This window comes from Chelmon rostratus, chromosome 22 (genome assembly GCF_017976325.1).
Source record: "Chelmon rostratus isolate fCheRos1 chromosome 22, fCheRos1.pri, whole genome shotgun sequence".
Lineage (NCBI taxonomy): Eukaryota > Metazoa > Chordata > Actinopteri > Chaetodontiformes > Chaetodontidae > Chelmon > Chelmon rostratus.
This window is the reverse complement of record NC_055679.1, coordinates 5,193,024-5,218,137: the sequence shown is the minus strand read 5'-3', so window position 1 is coordinate 5,218,137 and position 25,114 is coordinate 5,193,024. Positions and strand designations below refer to the sequence as shown.

Below are 25,114 nucleotides of genomic sequence, written 5' to 3'. Positions count from 1 at the left end.
CAAATGCCTGAGCAGGTATAAGACATTCAATCTGCATCACCTGGTTCTTGAACTGGCAACCTTTGCCGCCAGTGGCATGTTGTGATCATGCCGAGCAACTCTGAGAAAAAGTGATCTATTACATAAGACGCCCATGGGATAAGATTTATGTTGGTTAAAGTACACACACCCTAACAAGAAAGGATTAAAGAACATAATGATGGCATCCACTTTAATTTATGGGTGAATGGTTCGACAAATCAGAGACTCAGATATTCACAAAGACAAAAGCGAAGAACAAAAGGGTGGATGAGAATCTGCGAGCAATGATAAACAGGCTGGCCCAGTCTGGCTTAAAGCTGTGCTATGCATTTCCCAGTCATCTACTGGAGAGCGACAGAAACTGCAACACATTAGGAAAACACACCAAAGTTAAACTACTGGTCTACGGAAGCAGCTCATGATATCGTTGAGCTATCAGCCAAATGAGAAACCGTGGACGGCTCTTGGCAGTCACCGGGGTTTGCATGCTATGGCAGGTTTCAAACTAGCGTAAAAAATTCAGCTATCGAGACAAAATCCCGAGAGTGTGTTGAATCCATGTCTGCACGCTATTTACGGAAAGAAGATTGACAGAAATATTGATTGCAAAGTTACAAACTGAGGTTTAAAGATGCTCTACTTCCCATTGACTGCTACACTTCACTTGTGGACAGAATGACACTAGCATCAAGCATTCAGTTTTTGAGATACAGATCTGATATTGAGCACAGTGTGTCTGCCATGTGAACACTTCTGCACATTTGACCTACATTTTGGTGAACATCAAAGCACGCACGACTGATTTGTTATGAATTTTTAACTTTGGACGGTTGCTGTAGCGCCACCATCAGGACTAGAAGTGCCAGTTGAGGGGTTTTTTTTTGCACAGGGCTTGTTTGTTTTCATGCATGAGGAGGCCTGTGGTGCTGGACTGAACCACGCCTGCTTTTCCCAGATGTTGAATTTCAGATGCAGTTTCAGCCTGTGGTGATAAATCAGGTGCAGCCGCTATTTGTATACATTTCCATTCTCTTCTCCCATATTCTGGGCCTCTGAACAGGAATGCCCTAAAATACATCCTGCATGAGCCCAAACACACAATTTTCACTGGAACCGCTTTTCTTCCATTCCACTGGTGCAAAACCACAGTGTCAGTAAATACGGTCAAACGCAATTTGACTGTTTATCAAATTTTTAGGAAATCTTGAGTAAATATCCTGCTCAGTGTTTAGAATTAAAAACACAAAAGGTTTTAATTAACTTGTTTGCTTTTTGGGGGAGGCGACTATTGTGTTCTGTGAAGCAGAAAATGTTCTAGCTTAATCTGGAGGTTTTCAGGTTGGAAACATATTCCTGATTCAGATTACCTTATTAAATCAACATAAAAATGGAAGTTCATATTTGTCACTGCTGTTACTCTGCACTTCGTGTGTGTATATTAAAGACAGCAGGGGAGATAGTACACATCCCTGAGGGACACCTGTTTTCAGGACAAGACAGTCGCAAAAAGTTGATGATGATGGGGTCATTCTCTCAGGAATTCACTGACCCAAAGGACCAGACTGCTGCTGACGCTCAGGTCACACAGGTGCTCTAATAGGAGCTGGCCTGTATTAACGACAGAGGAAAGGTCCAGACAAAGAAGACAGACGCGAGCGTTGGCTTTGTCTGGACTTGTCTGGACTTCACACAAGGGAGCGAGTGCAGCATCTTCAACGGCGCCTTCAGCTGGATCGGCAAACTGCATTGAGTCCATACACTCAGAAGTTTGAAATGAGAGTTCAGATTTAGGTAAGGTTAGGTAGATTCAGGTTTAGGTGATGTTTAACCTGTGTTTTTTTTAGAGTGTGGATTCCAATTGGCTTTCTTTTAATTACAGTCTAAACAAAGGTTTACACAACTTGTACTAGTGCTCATAATTGTTTTGGCGATCCTGGTCATGAAGAAATAAGTCCCGCTCAGTGGCCTCAGAGCAGCCCCACAGCCGAAAATGCTGAGCAGCTGGTTTCACCCTCTTTAGTAACTGACGGTTTTCAAAAGTGTTTGGAATTTCAAATATAATCCTCATTATTACTGCACATTTCTGTACATAATCAGCCGTTGATCAGTGGACTCACCATGTGATCCATGTGACAAAACATGGCTCCACAGCACCACCAGGGGTCAAAAACTCCACAAAAACATTTTGACAGTTTGCCTTTGGAGGGGTGCTTTTCTGCCCTGGGTCAATCTTTCCAGGCAGTGCTTCTGTCAAACTGTGTACAAATCTGCCTTTACGGTTGCGGTTTGGCAGGCTCAGCCCCCGTAGTGGCACTAAACTTTCCATAAACATGGTCTAAATCCAACCACAATGATTTGATTGGCAGGGCTTTTGCATCCGCACGGCCCGACAGGAGGCTGCGCCTGCCAGTCTCTGAACCTTCCACAGTTTAATAACATCAGTCCATCTACCACCCACCTGTCCTATTATCAGTCAGGTCAGGTCTTGCCTGTGTGTACCGGCCAATGAGAAAACACTCATAGGTTTACCAGATGTGCTGCTGAGATAGAGAAGGGATGGGGGAGAAAGACCAGATGTGCAGCTAACAGAGCTGCCATGTCTGTTTTGACGTCTTGGGAATCAGCTCACGAGCAGAAATAGGAGTGTTTGTCCAAAAGGAAACACAGGCTAAGAATGCAAAAGCTTTGGTTAAGGTCAGACAACTAGAACTACTGAAGCTGGAGAAAGTTCACGGTCATGGATAAATAAACCAGCGTTTTCTGTTTGTTTGTGACGGGATGGGAACCGTAGTCCTCAGTGTCGAAGCCTGACACTTTGAGTCAGTGATGAAATAATCAGATCCCCGTCGGATACAGATTTCTGTAGCGTTTGTTTATAAAGCCCCTGAGAGCTCAGGGCTCCGATACCGCTGCCAGAGGATGTGTTACACCCCCTGAAAGTCCTCTAGACGTGGACAAGCGTGAGTCAGAATAGAATAATAGGTCCTTCAAGCAAGGCATTAAACCTGTAAGTGCTCCAGTGGAGCAAAAAAGAAGCTGGCTAAGGCTAACGCCACTCAATGTACCATAAATGTTATGAACTAGTCAAAAGTTAGGCTCTGTGAAGTGATTCCACACAACTGTATTAACTTATAAAATATAAATATACTAAAATAAATTACAGCTAGTGAGCAAATACATGTATTGATTTTTAATATGGCTGTAGACTCGCTCAGCAGACAAGCACCTTCCGGCTGTGAGGCATCGCCGCGCTGTGCTTCCACACAGCCGTGGTTTCACCTCCGTAATTTGTCCCATCATACACCAATTCAGGCGAAAGAGTTGGCTCAAAGAGTGAGGTCAGACACACAAAGGCTCTCTAAGTTAAGAAGCTCTGCCATGGAGTGAGAGGTTTTTAGAACTTGAAAATGATCGTTGGTCACATGGGTTATTGAAGTTTCATTCAATTTACAAACCAGTAAGTTTCTAAGGTTACTGTGACTTTTACTGTGTGTAGACTTTGCAGAAACTTCACTGTATGTAACATGTAATACTTGAGTTTGCTCTTTGCCCCCATGTCCTTAACATGAAGAGATTTTAGTGCACCTGTGTCTCTGTTAATGATTGAGTATAAACTAATTTATGTCTATACCTAAAGAACACATGGTTTCATTTTTATTTCACTTTCTGGTTACTCTAATTCTAAAGTTTATGTTTTAATACTCTATTTGACTTGAAACGGTCAGTCATGGGGAACCTGCCAAGTGTCAGCCAGCGCCACATAAAGACGTATGCTTGCATTAGTCGCGCACACAGGCATGCACGCGCACGCACACATGCACGTTCCTAATTCGGTGTCCTAATTCATGTCAGCAGGCTCGCTCCGCTGACAGACAGTGGCAGCATGCATGCAGGTCTTTGCGGCAACATGCGCCAAGAGCCATCTGTCCTGTAACGGAAAGAGCGGCGTAGATTATGTTGTGGAGAGAGAGAGAGAGAGAGAGAGAGAGAGAGAGAGAGAGAGAGAGAGAGAGAGAGAGGGAGAGGAAGAGAGAGAGAGACGCAGAGAGCTTTACGCACACCCTGATCCTCTCCACACAGAACCAGTGTGGCGCACAGACCTGCGGCAGCCCTCAGACAGTGGGAAGTTTTCGCCAAAGGATTCTGTCTAAAAATTAATCACCTTCATGTCGACTCTGTTGGATACTAACCTGCCGATGCTATGGTTACCTTTATTACGGTAGGAACTGCTTTATTCGGTTTAATTTGCTGCTTTATGGAGCATTTTTGTCGCCGAAGAACCGTTTCTTGGAATCTGACGTGAAAGAAGTGACAGAAACTGACCCAAAGTACTCAGTGTGTCCATCAGCCTCCAAAAAGATGCCGAAGACCGACAAAGTTGCATTAAGTGCATCAAGTCGTGTGATGAGCAGCCTCGGAGCTGCTGCAGTCACAACTGAAGCACGAATAGCTTTTTGAAAAGTTTTAGACGCCGAATTTGGCACCAGAGCGGCGTCTAAATTGGTTCTGAGTGCTCCAGATTAAATATTTACTTTTTGTATAATAGAGGCGTTTCATGATGTGTTCAGGGACTCATTTCCTCTCATGAACTTGAGCTTTGGCAGGTAAAACAAAGCAGAATGCGTGCGCTGCTTGGAGGCGAACCAGTGACAAACTCACTTCTTCTTCACTCTCTCGGTGTGTGTGTGCGTGTGTGCGCGCTCGCTCGCGCACAGGTAGATAAAAGGGTTGGGTCTCTCCAAAGCTAGTTTACGCACACAAACATGAGAGGCTCCCCGTGTCGCTTGTCTCCGAGGAGGGAGCGGAGCTGGCTGAACGCGCACGGGAACGGTTCAGATGAGGTTCATCTTGTATCTCTGGATTACCGACGCGCTAATTGCGCCTGGGCTCGCTGTTAGAGGGAGTGAAAGCTGATATGTGACAGTTGACTCCCAGCACAAAGGCGTTGGATCGTTCCTTCCCTCCCTGCGCGTTCCCTGCCCCGTGTGCATGTTTGTTTGTGTATGCATGTAAACCCCAGCCTGTGTGCGCACGAGGCGGACGGAGCGAGCGGCCTCCGTGCGCGCAGAGGCCCTCTCCAGTGTCTTCTGCAGACTTACACTCCCCCGAATTTGCCTTTCTGGATAAACGCAAATAAATCATTTAGGATATGTGGAATGAGAGAGGACACTAATGCTGCATGTGCCAGTGACACTCAACACACGACTGTGTGTGTTAAAAACAGTGAAAGTTTACAGATGTCTCCACTTGTTTAAGGAAATAAAAAACTTTAAAGACAGATGAGGCCAGATAGGAAGTCAAAAATTGACATTTTCTTCACTTTATGGAGCTGAAGTCTGCTGTGCGGAGTTGTGGTTAATGTGTGTTTTGCGTTAATTATGTGGATGCATTTTATATCTCGCAATTTTCCTAGTCAGATAATAGAATTTAAACGTCGGGAGCTGTTGATGGGATTAGAGCCAAACAGCCCAGTAACCCAAAAATACTCATGTTGCGTGTGTGCGCGCATGCCCGTGCATGCGAGTCCAGTCTGATAACATAACATGGAGGCAATTCTGCGTAATGGCCTTAACGGCGCGGCGGTGCGGTTGGCTCCGTCCGATAATGACATGTGGTCTGGGCAGCTTTGCGTAATGGCGCGCATCAGTGGGCGTCTTGAGCCTTTGGTGGACGCTTTCCCGCTGCTGTGGGAGTCCACTCGTGTGTGTGTGCGTGCATGTGTTGGAGGGTGAGCATGAGGCGGAGGCCGCTGGAGCAGCTGTTGCAGCGGCGGATTTGACGCAGAGCCCCTCCTGACGTGCAGGCGCACAGCAGGACAAGGAAATCAGGGCGCAAGGAAGGAGGCGAGAGGCAGGGGCCGGTTCCATTCTGTAACTCCCTTTATGGGCACTTGAGTCAAAAATGGCCTCCCAGGCACCCTGAGATAAGCTTTCTACTACAGCTGTGGGCTGTTGCGTGTTAGAGCTCAGAGCGCAGCTGCAACAGCTCAGTTTAACAACGTTCATTTTGTGTTTCACTGCAGGAGAAAAGAGAGAAATTAGGAGCAAGGGGTGTGAACAGATTAGGGGCTGGACTCCAGGAAAACTTTTAAGTAAATAAGGGTAGAAAGGGGCCAAAATGGCTCCCAGGTGGCTGATAATGTTACCATGGAGAGTTTCTGTTGTCTGTTGTGGCTCTGCATTCCAACCTTTTTCTGCTTTTGTGCATCCAGCTTGCTTCCTCTATCTGCTCTTACTCTTCTCTCCATGAGTCTTAGATGACGCGCACGGCCCCTGGAAAGACGTCTCATGAGGCGTCCATCCATGCAGTGTTTGTTGCTGTACAGCCTCATGTTGAAAATGTCTGAATTCCCTTGTACCGTTGAATGTGTAATGCTGGTCAACGGATTAGAGCATCAGCCACACACTCAAAGAGGAAAAGGCAGCCGGGGTGGATCGTTGCTGTCATCCCAGCACAGATGTTTCACTCATTTGGGTTCATGACACCTCCAAAGGGAACGAACTGGAAGTTCTAGTGTCCTCGAACCTCCCTGTTCTGGAAATCTGTTCGTGCAACATGTGATGTTTCACGTTTCTTCACCTCTCCACATGCCGTGTCGTCACGTGTTATTCAGCTCGCACTTCAACTTCGAGTCTTTCCTCGAAACGGCAAATCAAGTTTGATTATATCACTGTTTGCGAGACAACGGAGCAGTTCAGCCAGGGAAACATGAACAAAAGAGGGTGCTAATAGAGCCCCCCTAAGTCAGACTTTAGACAGACCACCAAGACATGTCTAAAAAGTTAAGATTTTTTCAAGTTGCTAATATGAACAAACCAGCTGTTCAGAGATAAGAGACAAAATCCTCAATTCTCTGTCAGGGTAAAAGTATGTGTCAGAGTGTATTTGAACCTAATGAGACTTCAGCAGCAGCATCCAGTGGAGGTCCTGACTGATCTTCGGCCAAGGATCGCCTGATTTTGGGACTGATCCAGATTTATGTCAGGCTCTTTCATTTTCAGTTACGCTGCACTTTTGGAAAATCTAGTCTTACATGTCCAAATCATCCAGTCACCAGCTCTGCATTAAGATGAAAATCTGACTTAGAATCACAAATCACAGATGTTTGGCCAGTAACCTTTGCCCTCCGCAAGGTGCTCCCATCTCATCTCCACTCGCCCTCTGCAGCTCTACAAGCACTTAGCAGACGTCTCTTGCGGGTTGTTTCTGCTTTTCAAGACACTGAAGGGCTTTGTAATTAAAGTGGAGTGGAGCTCAAGTACTTTTCTAATGTGGTGTTTGCAAGGCTGCTGGGATCAAGCACCTGAAGGGTTTGTCGGGGCTTTTTCGAGCAAGTTGGTGAACGTGAGTGACATCACTTTACAAGGTTTCTGGGTGCTGAAGTCCTTTGAATGTGACTTAAAGCTAAGCATCACCTCACATCACTTCACTCTAAGAGACCGTGTGAAGTGATGTGAGTAAACTGCAGGTCTGTGATGCTTCATTCCAAAGGGATGAGAGAGGCAGAGCTGCTGGCAAGCCCAGCTTGTGTTTAGGACTGAGGGTTTTTCTTCCTCTTCTGTGTGGATCGAGCTGTTTCCCTCATCCTATATGGTCGCAGTTCTGCGGCCCTGCCTGCTCCGAGATGGTTTACACATTTAGCGGAGTGTTTATACCCCGCACATTCTTATGGCTAGTTAGAGCAAAACACGCCGTAAGGATCTGGATCGGTCAGCTGCTGGGCGGGAACAGCGCAGTGCAGAGGAGCTGCAAGCAGAAACACACATATACATGCCAGGGCATTCATTTAAGGAATTCATCCCTTTAACCTCTAACCTAAACTGCTTTCCGTCACGTAAACGATCCTATATCTCTGCTGAAATCCTAGCGCAGCTCTAACGAAGCAAAAGTTTCAGTGTCTTTCCCACAATCCCCGGAGAGAGATCATGTGGTTTCAAGGTGAAGCCCGGGCCGTCATGTGACAGCTCAGCCCTCCTCTTTCTGTCCGACCCCGGTAATCTGCGTCTCTGTCTCAACGATTTTCTTTATCTCCCTCACATTCGCTTTCCGGATCTTTACATCTCTCATCTGTTCTTTCTTTCCGTCCCCGACTCTCCCTCCCAGCCTGTTTTTCTTTTCACTCTCTGTTTCCACATTAAAAGGGAGACTCAGTGACCTCCTGATAGCGTCCCGATGCATATACAGCTGATCACTGATAGTGTCGACTCTGCTGAATTCCAGTACAAGCCTATCTTTCATTTGCTTCTAGCCTCTACAGATGCACTTATTGTTCTATGTAGATTATAACCTAGCAGTTGATCTATGTTGGCGTGGAGCATTTGACCACTTTTAGCCTAGATGTCGCTGGGTTGTATTTAAACTTTACAGTAAAATGAGTGAATCCAGAGAAATCAGATGTCCTGTTTAATCACATCAAACTGACAGTACAAATCTCCTGCAGCCTCCTCCCTGTCCACCAGCATGCTAACGATTCATCTGTGGGAAGCAGGTCACTAATCAAATCGGCTGCTTCCTGATTGATTTGCAAGTTTCCTGCCTTAACTCACACAAAAAATTTTGCTTCTGCGTATGCAGCTCCTATAAATTAACTGGAGACTGATTGCTGGTCAATGTTGTAGTTAATCTAATTGATTTGTTCCAGTACATCTCAGCGGTGGAGACGCATTGTGGGTGTGTTTCTACGTGGATTTCATATGTTTTTGCTTTATATGTAATTAAAATCTGCTTAACCATAAAGCATTTTAATAGAAGCTGGAAAGTTGTTGATGTGTTTCATGTGTTAAATTGTGGAAGAAGTATTTAAATTGTATTGCATTACAAGAGCATGTCCTGCATTTAAAATCTCACATCAGTAAAAGACTGTCAGAAACTCTTACAAGTGGGACAAGGAGCCCCAACCAGACCCTGTTTTATTGTAAGGGGCCACCACCCTATAGTTTAATATCAAACAGTGCATTGTATTTGTATCACTGATCAATACCTACATTAATGAGTTTTGCTGGTTACATTTGCTAATGAAGTTACACATTCGTCAGTCAGACAAAGCGGTGCACATTTCCATTGAATTTGTTTGATGGTCAGCTGCGTCCACTGTGCTGCTGGATTATATTTAGTGATTATATTAGATCAATATCTGGAGCCTTTTGCCATTCAGGTGGTTATTGTTTCCTAATTATGATTCGCTATGAAACTAGAACCAAATTCAAGTCAGATTTACTTTGGGTTTATCAGTATCAGGGGTGATTTACGCCATCTGAGTTGGCTCTTGTTAGTGTGAAAAATAAAAGGCCCTTGTATAAAAAGCAGAGATGTGGCATGGAGATGATGTTTTGGCCACTGGGTTTCTTGTCTTTCTCTTACATCACCTCCATGAAAAAGCTGGAAAACCTGCTTTTCGTGAAAGGACTTTTGTGTTTCCTCCTTGTTTTACGCCGATGACTCCGTCACAGCGAGAGGCTGTTTGCCTCTCGCAGCCGCAGTGTGTCCCAGATAGTTTGGCCGATACTGTTGTAAAAAGCGCAGCCCGAATAGAAGGGAGCGGCCGCCTTCATTTTCCGCTTATATGAGATGCCTATAGGTGACATCTGCGAGGACTGATGTGTCAGGTTTGTGGCCACCTTTGATATTTGAGCTGACAGATGTTCAGACGCCTCAGGGTGAAACCTGCAGCTTAGAGTCTAAACCCCTCACACACACACACAATCCCTACCTGTCCCCACATTTGGTTCAACTCTAACCCAAACATGAAATTAATCCTAACTTTAATCTTTACCCTAAAGACAAAATCCTGACCCTAAACTTGGCCCTTAAAGAAATGAGGACTGTTTTTTTTTCACCTTTGTATCAATGCATTATTCAGACGATCCAGTGGATTTATTTTGCACACGCAGGAGAAGTTTATTAAACCATAAAGGAACACTCAACCTTTCAATTTATCTGAAATCTCAACGAATAAAATTGGAGATACATGGTTTCCACTTCACAGTGAATTATTACGGCCACTCTGTTTATACACACTGTCTCGTTGTAGAGCGTGAAATTTCCCTGACACAGGTCATAAAATTCAAATGGCTTAATTGACCAGAATCTGATGCAGTATTTGCAAAGTGCTGTGTGAACACTGACAGTAGTAATGTTTAATCTGTCACAGATAACGCACTTGATAGCGTGGACTGATTTAAAAAGTGTGCTGGTGTGGTGCGTTCATTCATCCACCGTCTGAGACTGCAGTTGTGACTTTACAGATACGACCATGATAGCAAGAGGACAGATAGGGGTTAAACATGCGCAGAACGTGGGATGAAACATACAGAAAACTAACAAAAGAGGATTAAATAATAAATTCTAATAATAATAATAATAAACCTCATGCAGTTACTGTGATGTTAGTGAGTAGAATTAAGTGTTTTAGTGGAAATCTGCTAAATACGACTTGTGTTTATTTGTATGATTGTGTGTGTGGTAAAGGTACCTGGGTGAGGATGTGTGTGTGTGTGTGTGTAGCGTCCTGGAGGAGGGATTGTCTTAGATTAGTTCGGGCATGTGTGGGTAATGTGTGTGTATGTTTGGATGTTTGGATGAGAGGTGTCTTCAGTGATCCTGGTCAGGTTGGTGTGTGGAGGAACCACTAATAACATCATACTAATAAAATAATAATGCTAATGATACACTAATACATGAGTAATTATTATATACATTACAATGATGATAATTCATGTTTATATAGGTAGGAGGAATGAGGCCAGACTGGGCCATCAGAGAGGTGAGTGAGGGCCCTGCAGCGACACCACTGCTTTGGCTGTGCACAGACCCAGAGGGGGCGCCGGTCTTCTGAGCGCTAAGACTTCACTGTTGGTGTGGGGACGGTGGAGGCATTTATGTCACGTTCTAAAATCCAACAGACACATATCTGACGGCTCCTTGTTTAAGGCCAGCATGGATTCCCTGTTTTCACAGAACTAGAATGGATTTTATAATCCTTGCTCAGTGCTGTGCCCCCCTAGGTGCATCGCAGCCTTTTGGCTTGGCTTCATTCCTGAATAGGGGGCCGCCGCGGTTGCAACGCGTGTGTTCGTGCATTCACAGAGTGCAGAGATCCTGCCCAGAGTGTTTATTGGAGACGACATTAACAATAACTTTACTCTCAACAGGCTCCGCTGGCATCAGACACCTGTAGGAAATGAACACAAGTAGTCTGCCACAGATCTCGAGGTCCCCACAGGGAATCTGTGTGGCCACAACAGCCCCAGCGTGTAGTCTGAGGGGGTGTAGCTTCTAAACTTAGAAGTGCAAATGAATGCAAAGCTAACTGAAGAGCTTGTATGCCTGCAATTATGCTTTATTGTAGAAAATGAGAGTTTTACAAATGTTAGCAATGGAGTGTAAAATGCTTTTTTTTTTTTTTGCACAACTGCAGTGTGAGTGTTCTTGCATGCTTGAAGGGTTATAAATCCTGATGTTCCTGCTTAGAAGTCTTAATCTGTAGACTAGTGTTCTTCAAAGCATTAGCTAAATTATTCATAAAAAAAGAACTGAGATCAACTCAACCCAAGAACAATTTTTATGCATTTTTATGACTTTCACTGTGGTTGACTTGTCTTGTCCTCTCATCTTAATATGGCCATTTGGTGGTTTCATTAACTCCTCTGTTTAAGGACAAAAAAATATTTGGCTTTGAAGCACAATTTAAATCAGATTTTACAGCATTATTCTGTTTTAGTTGTTTCCCATTAAAGCATGAATAGCCTAAAAAATGGACCATAAGACAATTAGTAAAACCAGAGCAAAAGACAAGTATCATTTTGGTAGAGATGCATAACTTCTTGCCACAGTGCGTGTGGAAGGACAGCAGTGGTTAGTTTGTTTACATCTAATAAGCATTGCAAAACACAAATGAGAAAGTAAAAAGGGAGAAGCATAACCTCTTTTGTACTGGAAATACATTGCATGACTTGCAGGGCGCAGGAACAGTTAACAGAGCTGTTGCTTTGCGAAGGCAAATGAAGGCCTCATGGCAAATTCAAATAACTGCATTCATTCAAATGTGGGAATACGGCAAACATTCGTGACAGCCTGAGTAGTGAAGCTTGACATTTTGTCTGTCTGATCCTCGAGGTGTACATTTCTAGCAGTTTTGTTCCAGGAAATGAAAGAGACATCGCATCTTTTTTTTTTTTTGGAGAGGACGGGACTTTACATGTCCAGACAACAAGCAGGAGAATGATTAGGGTAAATTAGTGGCTCTCTCAGAGCACTGCACTGGTTGGCAGCTGCTATTTCACTTTCATTCATTGTTACGAACGTACAGGTGCTGACAAGGAGCTTCAGCCTGCACACATGTGTACTCGTCTTCTGAACCACAGAGCATAGCATGACAAACTCGACAAAGTGTGCACGAAATGGAGCAGAGTGGAGACATGAGCTGATGTTTGAACATTGTTTGCGGGATCCGAACGTAAAGAATGCATTAAATGAGGCTATTTTGTTGTTTGTGTACACTTAGATATTCAGTGCATTCAACATTTGACAGTTCGCTGAGGCTGAAAATTCCTGGCTATTCATCCCACAGTTTATGATATTTCAGTGAAAGACATTTCGCTGTGTGAGTGGAGACTTTGAGGAAAAGGTTCTAGATGGATGTTCAGAGCGGTACCGAAGTCAGGAGAACTTATCCTGCAGGGACCTTTAATATCAGCAACAATCCATCCAGTGGTTGTCAGAATATTCCACTCTGAGCCACAAATGTCAACCTCATGGTGGTGCTACATATAAAGGTCAGAGGACGACCAAAGTGGGATTCATTTGTGAACGTTTGTACAAAATTTCATGGCAATTTACAAAATAATTGTCCAGATTTTTCAGTGTTGACCAGAGTGACCGTCTGTCAGATAGACATACTGACTGCAGCATCACTAAAGCCATTAGCGAGGCTAAAAGGCCGCAGGCGGCTCTGTTTAAGTGTGTTCACACTGCCAAGCCTCGGACGAACAGAAATAAAACTGCACTTCATATTTGGCTACGGACATCATGGTTGTGCGACACAGATGATGGTAGTCAGACACAGTTCAGTCTGAAATAAGTGAATCTGAATTCAGCTCAGCTTTGGCTGCTTGGATGACTGGTGCTGGCACAGAAGCAACAAAAAGAAAGAGAAATAGCAACTTGATTGCTTCTTGGACGTACTCCTCACTTAATCCTGAGTGCTCGCACTGTAAACAGACAAAAAATGGATGCGAACTCTTTCATTCCAATTACTCATGTTTGTTGTCGACTTTAATATCCCCGTTCATCCTGGCGCGACAGCGGCCGTGATGTGTCCTGGCGTGACCAGATGCTAGAAGTGAGTCCGTGTGTTTGTCTCAGTGTTAAAGTGCTGGTTTGGACGGCGAAGGCTGCAGGAAAAACAGCATCCCGTCTCAGACAGGCGCCAAAACATCAAGATGGACAAAATGCTTATTTGTGGGCTTGACGGCAGCAATGCCAAAATATTCTTAAAAACTCTAATTCAGCATCTTGAGAGAAGTTTGTTTTTGACACTTCTAACATATATTTTGACAGCACAGTGTAATGCACGATTAGAAGGCAGCTCCTCGTATCTGGAAACGATCCCCTGTCAACACTTGGCTGTTTGTGGTGGACTGAAAGATTGTACTTCTGACCAATCACAAGCTGAGAGATGCTGAGAAGCAAAACCATGAAATTCTAGAAATTCTTCCATCTATTATTTTATCGGAGCGAAACAAGACTGAATCTCCAGCCAAGCAGTGAATCAGGCAGCATCGCTCTCCACTGTCGGAGATCACAAAGATAAACGTTTCATTCAGAAATCAGATAACTGCAATTTGTACCCTGACGATGATGGATAGCTCAGGCTTGAAACGTACTGTGAGTCTTTAAAGAGTAATGTGTATTGTCAGGTACTGACTGATTGTATGATAAGGCTCAAGTCGGGATCTGTCTCCTGGATTGAGAGATGAAAGGTATGACAGCCAGGTATCTGAGGACAAGGCGCTCACTTGCTGCCGCTGCTTGAACATATCTGGGTCGCAGCTTTAGGATCCTCGCAGTGTTTTACACAGGAACCAAAATCTAATTTGGGCAAACAGAAACGAGTCCGACACCCCTGCCGTGTAGTCGGTGGGACAGGAGGCTCACCTCTCTTGCAGCCCAGCGTGTGAGCACGTACTGTAGACTGCAGGTGAGGCCTTTGCCTCAGAATAGTTGTTTTGGGAGCCTGAAACATGGTGAAATATTGTTGAGTTTGAAGCAGTAAATGTTTTACAGTGTCAGTACACGCATGTGCACAGACGTGTAACATGTAAATCGGCTCAGGGATGCTTTTATCCAAAGTGCCCGACAGTCCGGTTTTTGAAGGTGTTTTTAGAACTGGCCGCCCCAGTGGAACAGACAAATGTTTGAGTGATGACATACGATGACAGCGTTCATCCCCAAACCTTTACAGTCACTTAAACTAACCCAGACTCTGTGATCTCAAAATAAACCCAAGTGAGGGGCAGTGACATGGTCTAACTTGGGTGATGTCCTCATAAGTCACATTTTTGAGAACTTTTGGTGATCTCAAAGAGAGCCTACATAGCTTTTGCTAAACGGTAGCCATGTTGCCACAAGGGACAATTACAGGATAGTGACAAGCTGAGAAGAGTCAGTAAGCCATTGAACTGATCTGCAGCGTCCCTTATACAACAATAGCTATCTGATCTTTGTTAATGTTAGCTAACACAAGCCATTATACCATGGCCAAACCATGCAAAGTGAGGTTATAAGAAGAAGAATATTATTTCTTCTTTTAAAAGCCATAGTGGGTACGTACGCATGCACACAGCCTGAAGTACTCTTTCACACAAACAGGACAAAAACTAAGTGAGAAACATCAGTTATAGGTCTGGCCATTATTTCCGCCATCTTCCCTTAAACCATGGGGTGCACTGGCGTTCAAAAAAAACTAATTTAGGTCCTCAGTCAGATGACAGATAGTGCCGGAGAGAACAAAACACCAGAGCAGATCCTATCGTGAGGAAAGTTTTGTTCCAGAAGCTCGATAATCGTTGTTGTTGCTGACACACTTGTAGTGATTTCGCGCAGTTCACTCTTCTGTCACTGAGGGGAAGGCTGATCATGTGTGCTGCATGTGGCGCATTATGTTAGAGGCTCATTTGATCCCCAGCTAATCGACCATGGCTTGAGAGTTTATTAATGATAATTGCGAGAAGGAGATGTGCAGATTTAATTTGAGGGCTCCGATTCCTCCCACTTGGCATCGGGAACATCATGTGCTTTGGTAAAACAAACACAGATGCCAAAAGTTTAAAGGAGAAAATAGAGTTCGTCTTGATAGCTATCGTGTCAGCATTAATATCGCTAAATACATTGTATGAGATTATCTGTTAGTCTGTGAACTGCGAGGGGAAAAACAGAGCTGCTGGGCCTACTAACACCCCATCCCTCCCACTCTCGGTGCACCCTGTCCAGCTATTCTATCTTATTCTATATATTACCTGCTGCATGTCAATGTGCTTGAACACATTCATCCTGGAAGGTGAAATCTTTAAGAAAACTGAAATAATTAAGGTCTTAAAAATAGATTTTGACCATTAAATAAAGCAGAACCAACTTTAGAATTCTTTATTAAACTAAACCTCCAGCAGGGAGACGAGGGTCCAGGCACCTGATGCTAACTGGAACCAATGATGCGCCAACTTGGAGCACTGGGGAGGACAAGTCCAGTCCTAAACTGTTGGTTTAAACCAGTGCACACCATCAAGATCTGCTCTAGCTGTATACCACAAGGGTCCACGTCATCTTTCTGCAGGGAATCATTTTGCGACTCGTTCACTGTTGAAAAGTCTCCTACTTTAGGTTCTGCACTGTTCTCTGCAACATGCTGGAAACCTAAAATTCAAAAATCTACAGTCAGACTGGAGCTTTTTGGGGCGCTTGGAGTTCTTGGGCACTTTCACACTCTGCCCAGCTGGTAATCCACCCTGGTGCCTGGACCATTAATCCAGGAAATACTACCATCTCGCACACACACACACACACACACACACACACACTGAAGCAAGGTCAAAGCCACTGTTGAGCTCTACAGTCTATTCCTGTGTCTGTGATTCTATTAGGCTTGACACCGGATTAGCTCCCCTGATCTCCGCGGCTGATTTGGGTTGGTTATTACAACCTATTACTGCTCCGTCTCTCTCGCTCTCGCACATAAACAGTGCCGACCCTCGCGTCGAGCACGTCTCACGCCGGGCGCTCAGATCAAACAGTTCCCGTCTGTCGAGCCCGCTCCTGCTTTCGGCCTTTGTTCGCTCTCCTCCCATCAAGCCTGAGGAGACGTGGAGGATTTAAGCGTCAGTGTGATATGAAGTGAACTTAAATGTAACAAATGAGGCGAGCGGAAGACAGAGCACAAACCTCTGCTGAGTGTGCGTAATCCCAGTCAGAGTGGACCCTGTCAGATCCAGGACATAATGAAAAACCACATCTTCTCCTCCACCCGTTGAGAAAATCGCAGAAATCCAACACTGCGGCCGGCCCTGTTGTGTCTGCCCGGCCTGTTGTGTAAGACGGAGATGGACAGAGGCTCTCCTCTTCTTCTATCTTTCACTCAGGGACTAAACAGGCGTGTGTCAACACTGCCGCGCCGGTTTATCCAACAGGCCGGGCGGGGACAAACATGTGCCGCTGAGGGTGGGGAGTTCACTTCGCCGCCCAAACACTTTAGCAGCTGGTTTCGCTCAGCCGATCATCTCCTGCGTTTGAAGTGCGAAGCCTCGGGTAAACAGAAGCACGCTCCGGTGAGGCGGCCTTGGCTGTGAGGTCACCTGCAGACTGCAGCCTCTCAGGGGTGCGTGATAACCTACTTCTGCATCAGCACGGTGCTTTTGCAGACGCTGATGAGTTGCATTGTGGGAAATGTCAGATCTAGCTTCATGTTGTAGGACTGAATGTCAGGATATCTCAGCATCTACTGCTTCAACTTAAACTATTTTAATTATTATATTATTATTATTATTATATTATTCTGTCTCTGTCTTATTGGAAGTGCAATATTAAGCTTTAAATGTAAAAATACATCTGTCAGCCAGGTTTGCAACAAAGGAGAGCTTTGTTTGAGCTTTGTTGTTATAATTAATTCTAATTTCCAAAAGAAAAGCCAATAGTGTCATAAGAGCAAATTCCAAAGTCTTCTAAACAGAATTAAAGGTGCCCTGAGGAGGTTTTTTTTTATTACTTTCAGCGTTACTCACCAAAACACATCCATTCCCCTCTTCATAAAACATTCGCAATACCAGTTTTCTTTCCGATAAATATAACGTATGACATTTTTTGGCTTTATTAGAGAAGAAATGAAAGAGAATGGCATGCAGTCGGGGTCAAAGGTCGGGCACGAGCCACGGCCACACCGTGCTTCATGGACGGCGTCTCAGCCCACAAAAGGCCGGCCCTCAAAAATATCTTTCTCCATTTTGAAAGCTGCATTGTTTAAGCCCATGTTTACATGCCTGCAGTCTTCTTCATTCCTGCCCTCGCCGGCACACTGCTGCATTTGTCGGTGGTTGCAGATCGGTGGCACAGTGTGAACGCATTTGTTGGAATGTGTTTTGCATTTTGCATGTGCGCCCCCCCAACAAACAACACAGGGACCCGCTGGTGAAACCACAGCTCCGGGCCTCCACAGGGGGCTTTTGAAGGTACCTCTGTGATGGACTTCAGATCTCTTCCTCCCTTCTCTGAGCAGCAGGGATTGTGAGCAGTTTACTAATGTTAAAGTTCAAGTGTTAAAGTTCAAATGTCTCAGTTGCAAATAATTACCCTTTGGAGCCGCTAACTGCTTTAAATGGCACTGGTATTTTCTGTGAGCTGTGAGGGGAAATCACACAGCTGAATTGTACCGGCAGTTCTAAAAGAGTTTTGTACTCCACTATTGTTTTACCTGGATTCATTTGAGACATGCCATGGGTGAAAGCATAATTTACAAGGAAAAAGGAAAAATCAACTTTGTTTGATAGTCGTAGTGTTTGCGGGAACAACCTGTGCTTGGCTGTCATGCTTTATTGTTTTTAAGCTGATGGATGGACTCGCTGATAGACTGCAACCAGCTATAAATCCCACTGTCCAACCAAGACCTCACCGAGACAATCAGGAACTGAACAGTAATCTCACCATTACTCTGTCTGAAGCCTGGAAACAACAGAGGGTGACTGAGAGAAACGTTTTCCTCGCTCCACACCACACAGCGGCCCATATCTGTACCAAGTCATGTTGGACATTAAAGGATCGATTGGGGGGTCACTTTTAAAAACACAGTCAACTTTTCAACATTTGTTGAAGCCACAAGAACAGACCAAATGACTCTGGTTGCCTTTAGAATTGGAGTAATTAAATATGCCTGCTGGGAACAGTGACCAGGCTGTCATGTATACGTACACATAGACAATCTGCAAGTATATTCTCTTTTCTCTGGCTGTCGTGTGTAGTCAAGCTCACTGCAAGGTGTCTGTTCTCTTTTGTTTTTGTATATATACATGCAGTGCATGTGCCCTGTGCTAGAACTGTGCGCACACACGCCACACTCTGTAAAAAACACACACGCCTTTCATCGCGCGGCTCACACACACTTTCCACGTCACTTTCCCTCTCTTAAACGCTGACACGAACACACCACACCAAAGACATTCGCCTTTGCAACCACACTCGGGCACAAATTAGTTTTCTCAAGGGATGATCACAGCGAGTGCGGATGACTCACCTGGCAGGAGGCGGCGAAACACAGAGGATAATTCACTCGTTTGATTGGAATTCTGCCCTTCCCTTCGCTTACCTTAACACCCCGGGGGTGAAGAGAGAGCAAGGTGGGGGGCGGAGGAAGACGAGGAGGATAAGCTTCCCCGTCTTAACAGCCTAAATCACACAGTGGGGGTTCGTGGAGACTCCTCTACCCCCAGGAAATGGACAGTTGGAATGCTTGTTAAAGGAATAGTTTGGCATTTTTTTCCTTTCTTGCAGAGAGTCCCTCTCATGTTTGCATGCTAAATATGAAGCTATTGCTAGCAGTTGGTTAGCTTAGCTTAGCACAAAGAATGGAAACAAAGCATCGAGCCTGGGCTGGCCAATGGTAACAAAACCAGCACCTCTAAAACTCGCTAACTAACACGTTATATCTTGTTTGTTTAGTTAATTTGTGCAAATGCTGAAGTGAAAGTTTGATGTGCTTTGGTTTTAGATTTCTAAGTTCGCCGTTGTCGCCTCCTGGAGTTTAAGCACCATGGTGAGGTCACCTGACAGGCAGCCAGCAGAAGCTCCAGGAAGTGACCAAGTAATAGACACCCCCATAAAACCACAACATAGCACAGAGACATGATAGTGATTTCAGTCTCCTCATCCAACTTTCTTTAAGAAAGGCAGAATTCCCGGGATGTGGGACTGTCGCTTTAAATGTGACCTACGCTGGCGGTTCAGAAGGATGATGATGAGGAGATAAGAGGAGATTTCTTTGCAGAAAGTGGGTGTGTGTCCCAAAAAGTGGTCAGTGTTTCACAATGGAAAACAGTCATGTTGGAAGAAACCCACACAGGAGTTCCCACCATGACCTGGCCGCAACTTTTTTTAAAAAATCGATCTATCAAAGCACCTCCATCAGCTGAGCTGCATTTGTATGTGCTTCCTGAATATTGTTTTCTGTTTAAGCCTCTGTGGTTAAACACATTCTCATTTTTTAAATTCCTTGACAATCTCCGGCAGACACCACAACTTTCCCCATATTTCAAGCACTCCTTGATCAGTGGAAAACCTGTGAAACCTCTCTGGCTCTTCCACACAAGTCCACATGCTGAACATTAGCACTGTTTTAATTCTCGGTGAGCTTTGCATAAACATTCATTGCACATTTTTTATCACGTCTTTCCATCAGATTGTCGTTCCCGAGCTGCATAAACACACTTTGGCCTTCTACCATTTTGCAGCTCAGGACCACAGAAGCCACGTAAATAGTTGTGCAGTTTAACGGAGCTGTTCAGCACACCATCGATTCCAAGCATATCCATGCCTACACAAGAGATGAGACCATCACATTATTTCTCTTTATGTTGACACCCCCAGCGACTCCGATCAACTTTTGATATTTCTCTTCAGTTTTTCCCGGTTGATGAATTCTAATTTGCAGAACAAATACTTGGCTGGGAGCTGAGCTGCAGGCTGGATCTCTCTATCTGTCGTTTTCTCTCTCTCTGCCTGCCCCAACATCTGGAGTCAATTGGACAGTATTAGAGCTCAGACATTGCCGGGTGAAAATCCCTCTGGAGGATTTGCTGGTTTGGCACACCGCTCGCTAAGCCCCATCACTAAGCCCCCGGACTGCATCATCGCTGGGGTCTCCACGGTAACTGTAACGCACTCCGTCCATCGCGACGTTCTCAAATCGGTACGGTTGTGGTTTCCTGAGCCAGCGTGTTTTGCGCTCGCAGCCACAGAGAGGAAAAAGGTCTAACTAATGGGCCCGGGGTGGATTTTTTATTGCAGATTATGTTGCCTGATTATGAGTGCAGCCGGGAGATTTTAACTCAGGGTTTCACTTCTATTACCTGAAGCAATAATACGAAAGTGAAATGCTTAGTTTATCCTTATTGTGCCAAAAGCCCCACTGAGTTTGGACTAAAGTCGTTTACAGCGTTTCAGGGAAACTATTCAAACTCTGTAGGTGGTCCAGACTTGGCAACACAGTGTGTGTTTCAGCCCGGTGTGTGTTTACCAAAGTCACGTTCGGGGAGCCGCAGGCATTGATGCTTGCCAGTGGGGTCAGAATCTATATTTAGAGAGGTGATATGCAGCATTTTTAAATGACAACTGGCTGTATTCTATGACCTATGCAGAAACTTTCGTTTGTTTAGAATTACTCTGTAATTTGCATGAAATATATGAACTTTTGAAACAGTTAATGTGATAATATTCAGTTATTTTACAGTTATGTGACTTCTTTATTCTCTTTTTATTCTGTTTTTGCTAATCCTCGTCAGTCCTCTGGGTGTGTGTGTGTTCTAATCTAGTGGAAATTGTGTCGTTCAGTTGCTTACAGGGTGAAAAGCATGACAGACTTTTAGGTTTTTGCTCAGTATATCTACAAATGGCTGGCTGATTCTGTTGTGTTCTGTGTTTGGTAAAATGAGCAGCTTTGTCTTCAAGTTTTCAAGCAGATAAAAATTTAAGTTGAGCCATCAACTGTTTAGTTAGGCGCAGTATTAATCGTCTTTGACATATTTTTCCCTGAATCTCTGCCTCTGTCCATATAGTTCGCACAGCTAAACGTTTATCTTTGTTACTGGTGGCGATGTTTTCTTTTCCTATCTGCAAGTACTGACTATGAGCAGCCACGGGTCTACAGCGTGATATATGACACACAAAAAAAAGGTGTAGGGTCTGTGAAAGCTGCCTCAGGACAGCACGCATGAGAGTGAAACACACATTTTCTAGGAGTCACCGCAGGAGTTGGCAGAGACGCCCTGAAACACATATAGCTGTGCGTCAATTACAGCACAGTGGGAACCTGTTTGACTAATCAGATTGCCTCGCTGAAAGCGTCCGTTGTGTAACTGAGATGGTGCAGCAGCTGAACACTCGCCGCCAGCAGCATCCACCTGGAAGCATGCAGTGAAAACAAGCCAGTGAGAAATGTTGTCTTAAGTACAACAAGCGAAACACAACTTAAGACTTTAAGAGGTTAAGTTGTTTTTGTTGCCGGGTTTTGGGAGCCGCGGCGCAGAAATTCACGGCCCACTGCTCCTCGGCTCCCCTCGATGACTCAACTGACGGGGATGTTCTGGCGAGGCACGCCCGTTCTGCTCTCCTCCTGCTCCACATGCAACGGCGAATCTCTAATTAGTTCAGAGCAGGTGGCCTCACATTTTTAGCCTGGCAGCCAAAACAGAAGTTTAATCGCCTGCCCTTACAGCCGGGGTCAGTGCGGCATGGATCTTATGTGTTCCCGTCAAGTCCAGACGGAGCACACGAGTCGACTGACCCGTTTGACGTCCCGGGTAAAGCTGCACGTGGAAGGTAAGGCGCAGTACATGATGAATGCATCTGTCCTATTTTACATTAAGTGTCAATGATTCGCCAGACGCTTGCTCAAATGCTGCTGTTTTGCAGTTTTAAGTGCTTGGAAGTTACAAGTAAATGTTACTTGTGTCCATTTGGACATTAAGATTGTTTTCTGAGAGGGTCAAATGTGCAAAAGTCTGCGCTCGTCCTCTCCCTCTTGGCAGTTGTCTTGCCTTATTAAGCATTACAGCCAATAGATTACCAGACGAGCGTCCCAGTTACAATCAGTTCAGAGGTTAGACAGCGATTTGCTGGTCACTGTCGTTTTTATCCCAACTTCTTAAAATAGCTTAATCTTGTCTCGCTTTTATTTCACCCTCAGCCTCGCTGCCATACTCAGTTTTCCTTCTCCCTCTCCTGATTTTCTTTCCTGGCAAATTTCAGCATTGAGATGCCTTGCTGCCTCTGGCTCTTCTTCCTCCTTCGCCCTCTGGACGCTAGAATGCATCTATCACAGAAACTAGCTGAGAGAATAATACAGTTTGTCCAGCCAAATAACAGTCAACTGCATTTAGCAACCAGCAGTCTCGCACATCCCGACCTCTCTGTGAAGCTCGTGGAGATCTGGATAAAGTCTCGATGCTGAGAAATGTGCAAAATGGGCTGCAATCTCTGTCAGGCGCACACACACACACACACACACACACAAGTGAGACACCAGTCCAACCAACTTTCACCACTGATTTTTTAAAGCATTTAAAAGGAGGATTTATCACATGACCTTACTACAGTAATCTGCAACGGGTCCACGATGTTCCTGGTCTTAGCATGCAGAACTCTAATTAGATATATTTTTGTCAGTGATCCGACTCCAGAAATAACAAAAATCTATTTCCCTTGAAATGATGAGGTTGTGTTTTCTATTGCTTCAATTAACCTGCAGCCTCTACTATCTGCTGTATGTCCTTTATAATCCACCATGCACCCAAAAATCCCACTGACATGCACATGCACACACCCAAGTACAGGAACACATGTAATGATACACACACACACAGACAGGAGGGTTGTTTTTGAGGTGCATTGAGAGGTGCACACACACATACACACAGACACACCTGTCTGATAAACAGCTGACTTCGATTTAGCGAGATGAGGTGCGTGCACTCGCATTTTTCCTGTGCGCGTCTCCCTCCAGTGTGTCTGAGGCCAGTTTTTGAAGTGTTGTGTGTTATAGAGGTTGTACATTCCTGGAGGTGGGCCACATCACTCTAAAGTTCAGACACTCGCACAAACAGAACAAACCCTGACATGATCTGACTTACGCTGCCTCAGGCTCCGCTGACATTTGCATAGAAGAACAACACAGAAGCACATGTGCGCACACACACACACACAGGCATGCTCTCTCTTGCTGCATGCACTGGTGTGTCGGTGGAGGAGGTTGTTGCAGTGACCTGCAGGCCGCATCTGAAATATAAACACGTAGTAAAGCCATGCTGCCTGCGCGGCTCCGGAGCTGCTACCGCTGCACGCTCAAAGCTACGAGCGAGGCAAGGCTGCACACCTTATCTTTACTTCGCTTCTCAACATTCTGCAGATAAAGGGCTGCTGAGAACAGCCACACTTGCAGGCAGGGTGAAAAGCAAATACGGGCCGATATGTGATAAAATAATGTGTTTTCATCTGAGGATGTGGGAAAAGTGCCAAGACACTTTCAAAGAGCCTCTCCTGGAATCCATTGGTAGCACTGCACACAAAAAGTGACAGAAATAGTAGTGTAAGATCAGACGCAGCCTTGCTCCATGCAGTAGTCAGCAGTTTCCAGCCTGAACACTGATACCCTTCCCCCCTTTATGCACACCTCCAAAATCATGTGCACCCTACTCATATTGTGCAAACCTGCATTTTGCATGTTTTCACCGAAAGTGGGTCGAAGTTGGGATTTTAAATGCAGGTGAAGCTGCGCTCACCCAACTAGATGCCCCCTACATTGCACCATGGCGCGTGGCCATGCGTGTGCGCATGAAAAACCCAAAACCTCACATCATCCACCACGTCGCAGTCAGCCGCAGCCGTCCGGCACGTCACCGCGGTCTGTGCTCCTGCTAAGACGCCTCCACACTGAGGCTGATTATCTGCATCAATCCCTCAGGAGTTAAAGGCTCAGAGGGCATGAGCCTGCAGCTCCTACCTGTGGCTCACACAGACTGCACAGATCTACACAGATCTGTAAAACGTAACCCCAGGGCAGCTCTACCATCTCATGCACTCGCTCCCTCACATTCGCGCCTGCCTGCGCTGTACATTACGTGTGTTTCTATGCGCCGTGGCTATAAGCTTCAGCAACGAGTGTGCCTGATTAACCGCCTCAGTGAGCATGGAGAGCAGGTGAGACGAGGATCTTGGCAATTTACCCAGCTCTGTTTCCCAGGGAATGATGAGCAGAGGTATTGTGGACGTGGAGGGGGAAAACACTTAGAAAGTGTCACTTGGAGACATTCGATGATTTGTATTCACAGTGGGGACTGTGCTTTCAATGCTGCACAATCTTTGGGAAAAAAGCTGCCTCAATATTTTTTGGGGGAAAAAACAGCACTGACTGATTTGTGGGGACGGTTCATGAATTACATAACACCCTTCCTGTGCGTGAGATGGAGGAAGGAGAGACGCGAGGATGAATATGAGCAGTGTGAGATGATGAGCGGATGAGGAAGGGATAATGTTGGAGGGAGGGGGAGGCGGGCTGGACACTGACCTAATGGCTCTTGAGCCTCCTAAGCTGGAGATATGAAGGCAGCAAATGGAATGAGCACAAATATTCATGACTTGTCTGCAAACATTAGTTCTTTGAAAGATAAACCCTTTTTACCTCTGAGCGAGGAGGCTCTGTGCTCATGACGCTTTCTGTAATCATTCGATTTGACCTGGAAAGCTTCTGATGCGTCTGTTAAATATAACACAGGTCTTGTGATGGTGGGCTGGGCGAGGTTTTGGCTTTTCTTTGTGCATGCAGCAGGTCATCGCATTCCTCCCC

The 25,114-nt window shown here is 45.1% G+C and overlaps 1 protein-coding gene across 1 annotated transcript in view; it reads left to right on the top strand.

The window, feature by feature from the left end:
- The first annotated feature begins 4,108 nt into the window (after nt 1–4,108).
- Nucleotides 4,109–25,114, top strand: part of ntf3 (neurotrophin 3) — a 28,659-nt gene continuing 7,653 nt past the window's right edge. Inside the window, exon 1 of the mRNA XM_041964104.1 lies at nt 4,109–4,240. Coding sequence (XP_041820038.1) covers nt 4,223–4,240 — 18 coding nt within the window. The 5' untranslated portion in view covers nt 4,109–4,222. The remainder of the gene's footprint in view (nt 4,241–25,114) is intronic.